Source organism: Piliocolobus tephrosceles, chromosome 21, assembly GCF_002776525.5.
Source record: "Piliocolobus tephrosceles isolate RC106 chromosome 21, ASM277652v3, whole genome shotgun sequence".
Lineage (NCBI taxonomy): Eukaryota > Metazoa > Chordata > Mammalia > Primates > Cercopithecidae > Piliocolobus > Piliocolobus tephrosceles.
Window position 1 is genome coordinate 51,645,505 of NC_045454.1, and position 7,970 is coordinate 51,653,474.

The following is a 7,970-nucleotide window of genomic DNA, read 5'->3' on the forward strand; positions in this document are numbered from 1 at the left end:
CCTGGACACCGTCACCTCAGTCTGGTCGGGAGTGGAACGGGACATGGGTTGTGGGAGACTCCTGGACACCGTCACCTCAGTCTGGTCGGGAGTGGAACGGGACATGGGTTGTAGGGACATGCTGGGCTTCACAGGGGCCACTGTATGGCCCTTTGGGGGCCAGATGCCCAGAGCCAGTTGAAACGAATAAACGCGCTAAAACGCTTCCCCACCATTTCCCATATTCGGTGTCCCCATGGTTGAGTGGGTGTGATGGAGACAAACCCCATGCCCTGTTCTGCTGCACTCAGCCCCTGGCTGTCCTCACGGAAGGGCCTTGAACGCCTGGTTCCCGGCCCCACCCTGGCTGCCTCCTGCTCCAGGATGCGTCCGGCCAGCACGGGCTGTTCCCTCACGGTGTCAGGTGTCTCGGGTGTCCTGAGGCCTGGCTCCAAGGCTCACACCTCCCTGGCGGTGGGGGCAGGGGGGTCCCCGGGTGAGCAGCTCCTCCCGCTGAGCCCCTGCCAAGTCCCAGCTGTGCCCTTGGTCTTATTTATAGGGTCCTGGTGGCCTGGCAGGAACTTGAAGACCTGGAGCTACAGCCGGGGGGCGGGGAGGGTGGGGCCTGGGCAGACTGCTCCTGTGGCCTGGTGGCTGCCACAACCTTCCCTGGGCTGGGGGTTCCTGGACAAGTGGGGGCCTGGTCACTCGTGCCCTCAGGCCCAAGCGGAGAGGAAGCCAGGCAGAGGGCCCTGGGCTGTTCCAGAATACCTGGTCTGCTGAGCGGTGGCCTCAGAGTCACAAGCACACCTGCAGGCCCCCAACGGTACCTGGCCTCAAGTGGAGCCGCGGCGAGTCACCCGCATGGGACCATGACGTGGGAGTAAGCTGTCCGTCCGTGCTGACAGGCCCGGGGTGGCCTCTGTCACCATCCCAGCTCCAGTGACACAGGCAGGCCCACCCTCCCCACTCACCCCCCTGGAATCCCTTCCCTACCCCACTCCACAGGGCCTTATCCCAAGGTGGGGAGGAGGTCAGGAGACCTGGAGCCAGTGTCGCCCGCCCCCAGGGTTACGGAAAGGAGAAGAGGCGGGCCCAGCGGGGTAGTCCCAGGGAGCCACCCCCTCCTGGGCCTACCCCACTCCATCTGGGGCCAACCCAGAAGCCTAGGTGCCCACGGAGGTGCCAAAACAACGTAGATTTGGCATCCAGCCAGGCAGGGCCACCCACAGGACGGGCGGGCACAGGGCGGGGCCACCGTGGGAGCGGGTGGGGCCCGCCTCTTCCCAGAGGCTGGTGGGCGGGGCCGAGGGCTGGCAGGGCTCAGGGTCAAGGCCTGGAGACCAGGAACTGGGCCAAGGCGTCAGGAGCGGCGGGGACACCCCTCCACGCCTGATGTCCCCATCACTGGTGACCTTCACCCTCCCCACCATCGTGGGGTGAAGGTCAGCACCCTGCCCGCCTGGCTGCACCCCACCCACCCCCTCGAGCCTGCTTCCCATAGACCTCCCAGTGCCCTAAGGGGCATTCAGTCCAGGGAGCTCAAAGCGCCTATTCCCAGGGGGACATGGAGGACGTGAGCAGAGGCCCAGGACGCTCCCGGCTTCACCGGGCCAGGTAGAGTAACAAGAGCCGAGCACAGTCAGGCTTCCCGGTCTTTAATGGGGCGGGGGCTGGGGGCAGCTCATCCAGAGAGGTGGCTCCAAAGCTGAGGTGGACCTTGGTGGCTGGCTCTGCAGGGCAGAGGGGATGGTATGCGACCCATCAGGCTGGGGGGATCTTGAGAGGTGGAAGGAGAGCCCCATGGGTGGCAGCCACAGCTCAAAGCTGAGGAGGATCGTCTGTCTCTGCCCCAGTCCCCAGGGCTTTAAACAAGCAGGGCCTGGAGCCCAGGCAGAAGCCTGCACTGCCCTCTGGTGGCCTCCTTGACAGGCACGGCTTCCCCAGGTGGCCGGGACCCCAGGAGCTGCCTGGGCCCACCTGGCACCCCTGCCCAGCCCCTAGCCGGGCCTCGGGACACGGGGTACGCACCGCCTACTCCAGGGCCTTCACCAAGGCCTCATTGGCCTCAATTCGGATCTGGATCTCTGCCCGAGTGGCCTCGTCAGCTGCCCCCAACAGCTCTGCCTGGGCCTTCTCCAAGTTCGCCTTGGCTGCCTGCAAGGGATTGAGGGGCGGTGAGGGGCCAGCAGGGACCCCAGCCCGGCTCCTGGTCCCCCAGTGCTCCCTCCCCCGCAGCCTGGACAACTCCCGCCCTGCTCAGCCTCAGGTCCCCTCTGGCACTCACCCCCAGGTCCAACATGTCCAGCGTCACTGCCTCTTCTGCCAATAACTGCACGGAAGAGTCGGCGTTCACTGCGATGGAACCACTGCTCACTGGGGGAATGGGGTGTGGGGAAGGTGTGAGACCTCACAGGGCCAGTCTCAGGGATGCCCCTGGTCAAGTGCAGAGCCCCCTGTGAACCAGAAGCTCGACAAACACTCAAGTCTGCGTCCTGAGTGTGCTAACAGACCCACAGGACTGGCCCTGGGGCCCAACATGGGGGGCAACTGCTAGAGAACAAAACAGGGGCCCCAAGAAAGAACTAGAAGCTGGAGGGACCCCCAAAAGCACTGCCTGGGGACAGAGACCCTCCCTCTGACCCACCACCCATGGGCTGAGCTGGGATCCGGGCCAAAAGCAAGCTGAGTTCAAAGCCGGCTCTAGCATTGGAAACCAGTGATGCTTAAAACTGCTTTTTTCCTGCACAAATGACCTTCCTCCCCTAATCTGATCAGCCCTCCTGACATGGTTTCTTGAGGGCTTTTTTTTTTTTTTTGGCACAGGGTGTCACTCTTGTTACCTAGGCTGAAGTGCAGTGGCATGATCGTGGCTCACTGCAGCCTTGAATTCCCCGGCTGAGGCGGTCCTCTTGCTTCAGCCTCCCAAGTAGCTGGACCACAACCAGCTAATTTTTTATAGATATGGGATTTCACTATGTCGCCCAGGCTGGTCTCAAACTCCTGGGCTCAAGAGACCCTTCCACCTCGGCCTTCCAAAGTGCTAGGATCACAGGTGTGAACCACCGCACCCAGCCTCGCCTGGTTAGTTTCTTTTTATTTTTTGTAGAGACGGGGTCTCACTATGCTGCCAAGGCTAGTCTCGAACTCCTGGGCTCAAGCGATTCTCCCACTTCAGCCTCCCAAAGTGCTGAGACTACAGGCATGAACCACTGGGCCTGGCTGGTTTTACATCTCTTGCTTCACCCATCACACGTTGGTTAGTCCAGAGCCAGTCATAAACCGGTTGAGAGCAGGGTCCACTCTGGTTCGCTTTCATCACCGCCCAGCCCAGGCTCCTCAGCGGACAAACCTGCTTAAACTGTATTTTCTTTTTTGAGATGGAGTTTCACTCTTGTTGCCCAGGCTGGAGTGCAGTGGCACGATTTCCACTCACTGCAACCTCTGCCTTCAGGGTTCCAGTGATTCTCCTGCCTCAGCTTACTGAGTAGCTAAGATTACAAGCGGCCACCACCACACCCAACTAGTTTTCTGTATATATATAGACATATATGTACATTTTTTTTTGAGATGGAGTCTCGCTCTGTAGCCCAGGTTGGAGTGCACTGCCGCAGTCTCTGCTCACTGCAAGCTCTGCCTCCCGGGTTCACCCCATTCTCCTGCCTTAGCCTCCCGAGTAGCTGGGACAACAGGTGCCCGCCACCATGCCCGGCTAAATTTTTGTATTTTTAGTAGAGAAGGGGTTTTACTCTGTTAGCCAGGGTGGTCTCGATCTCCTGACCTCGTGATCCTCCCGCCTCGGCCTCCCAAAGTGCTGGGATTACAGGTGTGAGCCACTGTGCCCGGCCTAGAACTATTTTTTCTCGCAGCCTCAACTGAGACGGAGACTGACCTGGGATGTGGAGTCCCGGTCTGGCCTGGCCCTGCAGCCCTCCACCGGACTCACCGAAGTATTTGGAGGTGGTGCCGTCCTCTGCATGCACCACAACCAGCCCCGGCCGCAGGACCTGCAGCGTGGGCACGTGGGCCGCCAGGATGCCGAAGGCTCCGGTCAGCGTGGGCACGTCCACCTGCCGGACGTTGGCACCGTTGAAGAACACCTGCGACAACAGCGTGGGGAATGATGGTGGGGCAGGCCGACCCCGCGCCCACCCCGGACTGGGCCTGTCCTGCTGAGAAATGGGTCCGGGCAGGACCTGGCGCTGATGTGAGGCACTGAGACAGCCCAGTGCAGGGATCAAAGATTGCAGCTTTGGGCCGGGCGCGGTGGCTCAGGCCTGTAATCCCAGCACTTTGGGAGGCCGAGACGGGCGGATCACGAGGTCAGGAGATCCAGACCATCCTGGCTAACACGGTGAAACCCCATCTCTACTAAAAATACAAAAAACTAGCCGGGCGAGGTGGCGGGCGCCTGTAGTCCCAGCTACTCGGGAGGCTGAGGCAGGAGAATGGCGTGAACCCGGGAGGCGGAGTTTGCAGTGAGCTGAGATCCGGCCACTGCACTCCAGCCTGGGCGACAGAGCAAGACTCCGTCTCAAAAAAATAGAAAAACAAAAACAAAGATTGCAGCTTTGGTCCTCAACGTTGCGCCTCATTCTACTGATCCGCGAAATGGGAATGCAACGATCCGACGACACCCAGGCTTTGGCCAGGGAGATCGGGGAGGGCACCAGGAGGCGCTTATCTCGGGGAGGTGCCCGGGACGAGGGCAGTGCAGGGCTCAGGCGGCAGAGGCAGGTCCGAGGGTCCAGGACTGAGAGACCTCGGCTTCCGGGGCGCGCGGATCCGGGGACCCGGAAGCGGGGGGTCGCGCCCTGGGGGTGGGGACCCTGGACTCCGGGGGAGGCGGCCACGGAGGGTCCCGACCCGCAGCGCCCGAACCTGCGTTGGGGAGGCGAAGGTGAAGGACATCTGGTTGGGGCCGGCGGCGGCAGCCGGGGCGGCGGCGGCCTCGGCATAGGCACGGGCCTGACGGACGAGGCGGCCAAGTGCCGGGCGGCGGAGCAGCGCGGCGGGCAGCATGGCAGCGACGGGCGGCAGGAAGCGGGTGGCGGGCGGGCGGCGGACTCCGGCGCGGCGCGGGCGGCCTGGAGGGCGAGGAGGACGACGCGCAGGGACGTCTGGGAGGAGGAGTCCCGGCAAGAGCGCAAGCGCGAACTACGACTCCCAGCAGGGCGCACGCGACGCTGTCGACGTTGAGGAGGCAACGCCCGGTCGTGGGGTATTCTGGGGGTTGCAGTTTTGTTCTGGCCCCTTATCCAGCGGGTATTCAGATAAGGGCGGTGAGACGGTCCTGGGAGGTGGAGGGAGTAAAACGAGCTTCAGTGAAATTCAAGACTGGACTGCCTGGTGGCTCACGCCTGTAATACCAGCGCTTTGGGAGGCTAAGCCCAGAGGATCACTTGAGGCTTGGAAACCAGTCTGGGCAATAGTGTGGATCGCCCCCGCCCCCGACCTGTCTGTACAAAAAAAAAAAAAAAAATTTTGGGGGGCGCTCATTGGATGCAGGGTCCTGGACAGACATCAAGAAAACATCAAGATTCCTGTTCTGGGCCAGGTGTGGTGGCTCCAATCTGTAATCCCAGCACCTTGGGAGGCCGAGGCAGGAGAATCACTTGACCCCTGCAGATCGAGACCCGCCTGGGCAACATAGCGAGACCCTGTCTCTACAAATAATCAAAAAATTAGCCTGGCATAGTAGTGCACGCCTGTAGTCCCAGCTACTGGGGAGGCTAAGGCGGGAGCATCCCTTGGGCCTAAGAAGGTTGAGGCTGCAGTGAGCTATGATTGCACCACTACACTCCAGCCTGGGCGACAGAGTGAGAATCCTGCTCTGCGGCCAGGAATCGTTTAGCAGACATTTGAGATCATTAATAAGCAGATCAGGCCGGGCGCGGTGGCTCACGCCTGTAATCCTAGCACTTTGGAGGGCAAGGTGGGCGGATCACCTGAGGTCAGGAGTTTGAAAGCAGCCTGGTCAACATGGCGAAACCTCGTCTCTAAATATACAAAAACTAGCCGAGCATAGTGGTGGACGCCTGTAATCCCAGCTACTCGGGAGGTTGAGGCAGGAGAATCGCTCGAACTCCGGGGGGAGGAGGTTGCAGTGAGCCGAGATCGCGCCACTGCACTCCAGCCTGGGCGACAGAGCAAGACTCTGTTTCAAAAATTAATTAATTAAAAAATAAGCAGGTAGTAGTGATAGGTGGTGACAAATGCCAAAAATAAATATTAGTAAAAGTCGAGAGGCCGGGCGCGGTGGCTCAAGCCTGTAATCCCAGCACTTTGGGAGGCCGAGACGGACGGATCATGAGGTCAGGAGATCGAGACCATCCTGGCTAGCATCCTGGTGAAACCCCGTCTCTACTAAAAAATACAAAAAACTAGCCGGGCGTGGTGGCGGGCGCCTGTAGTCCCAGCTACTCGGGAGGCTGAGGCAGGAGAATGGCGTAAACCCCGGAGGCGGAGCTTGCAGTGAGCTGAGATCCGGCCACCGCACTCCAGCCTGGGCGACAGAGCGAGACTCCGTCTCAAAAAAAAAAAAAAAAAAAAAAAGTCGAAAAAGACTGCAGGAGGGGACAGGGTGGAAGGCTGCAGGTGCCGCTGTTCTAGGGAACGGCGACCGCGGCCAGGGGCACAGCGCGGGCAGGAGCGCGGACGATGCGGGAGGGCTCGCTGGGAACCCCAGACCCTGGCGCGCTGCTCCGCGGCGCCGGCAGAGGGCGCTCCGCACCCGGAGATGCGCTCACCGCCCCCCACCTCCTGCCTGGCCCTCGCCCCCGCGCGCCGCTGACGCAGGAGCGCGTGCGCGGGCGGCTCGGGGCTCCGCTGCCGTCAGCCAGCGGCCCGCGCAGCCTCGCTCGCGGCCATGACGTCACTGCCCCGCCCCCGCGCTCACGCAGGTCCGAGGCACCCGTCCGGGCCCCAAGCCCCCCTCTTTAGGCTCCGGGAAAATGCGGAGTTGGGGATGGCGGGGGTTGGGGCTCTGGCTGCTTGGAAAGGGCCTTGTGCCTGGCGCTGTGGGCTGAACCCCAGGGGTGCAGGGAGCTGGGGTAGGGCCTGGGGTTGTCCGACACCATCCGTGGCTCCCTACACCCGGAGGTTGCACCCTCGCCCCCTGCCCGTGTTCAGGCCAGTGGAGTGGCGGGCGCTCCTGTCCTCTGGAACCCGGGCACCTGAAGAAGGCCCTGCTGGCCGGACTCAGGATGAAGGGTTGGGCCTGGCTCCTCCCCGCGGGCCAGAGCTGTGAGGGTCACTTGGGGCCTGGTCATTCTGGCCCTGGTTCAGGGGGTGCAGAGGGGAAGCCCCGCCCACTTTTCTAGGCATGACCTGTGCACCACATCTTCTCCTGGCTCTCGGGACCTCATATCCAGCTGCCACTCCAGGAAGCTGGGAGGCCTAATAGACTGAATCTCACTCATGGAACCACTTCCCTCCAGTCCCCACTCCAGGGTCGCCCACGGGTGAGGGCGGCATTACTCCAGCCCCAAACCTGGGGGTCCTCTGGAATTCCGCCTGTGCACCCAGCATGGCCACCGCGGCTACCGTCTCTGGCCTAGCAGGCCCCAGCCTCCGCCTGTTTAGTACAGGTACCTTTTCTTCACACAGCCATCGGGAGTCTTTATTAAAACTCGGAAGCCTGGCGGGGTGTGGGGGCTCACGCCTGTAGTCCCAACACTGGGAGACTGAGGCAGAAGGATCTCTTGGCCGGGCGCGGTGGCTCAAGCCTGTAATCCCAGCACTTTGGGAGGCCAAGACGGGCGGATCACGAGGTCAGGAGATCGAGACCATCCTGGCTAACATGGTGAAACCCCGTCTCTACTAAAAATTACAAAAAACTAGCCGGGCGAGGTGGCGGGCGCCTGTAGTCTCAGCTACTCAGGAGGCTGAGGCAGGAGAATGGCATAAACCCGGGAGGCAGAGCTTGCAGTGAGCTGAGATCCGGCCACAGCACTCCAGCCTGGGCGACAGAGCGAGACTCCGTCTCAAAA

At 61.7% G+C, this 7,970-nt stretch overlaps 1 protein-coding gene across 2 annotated transcripts; it reads right to left on the reverse strand.

Annotated features, from left to right (window-relative positions):
- Positions 1-1,621: 1,621 nt before the first annotated feature.
- Positions 1,622-5,119, reverse strand: ATP5F1D (ATP synthase F1 subunit delta). Of its 2 annotated transcripts, XM_023192726.1 has the most exons (5): positions 4,861-5,119; positions 3,926-4,079; positions 2,267-2,355; positions 2,011-2,136; positions 1,622-1,712 (listed from the first exon to the last, which is right to left on the reverse strand). In XM_023192726.1, the coding sequence occupies exons 1-4, from the start codon at positions 4,999-5,001 to the stop codon at positions 2,014-2,016; spliced, it is 507 nt and encodes a 168-aa protein (XP_023048494.1). In that variant the 5' UTR covers positions 5,002-5,119; the 3' UTR covers positions 1,622-1,712; positions 2,011-2,013. The 2 variants fall into 2 exon arrangements, with proteins under 2 accessions (XP_023048494.1, XP_023048493.1); XM_023192725.2 differs by having other exon boundaries at positions 1,622-2,136; positions 4,861-5,118.
- Between the last annotated feature and the right edge of the window lie 2,851 nt (positions 5,120-7,970).

Coding starts and splice junctions, on each gene's coding strand:
- ATP5F1D (XM_023192726.1), bottom strand. CDS start 5,001: ATGCTGCCCGCCGCGCTGCTCCGCCGCCCGGCACTTGGCCGCCTCGTC. Junction 2,356..3,925: donor CACCACCTCCAAATACTTCG/GTGAGTCCGGTG, acceptor CCATTCCCCCAG/TGAGCAGTGGTTCCATCGCA. Junction 2,137..2,266: donor TGGACATGTTGGACCTGGGG/GTGAGTGCCAGA, acceptor AATCCCTTGCAG/GCAGCCAAGGCGAACTTGGA.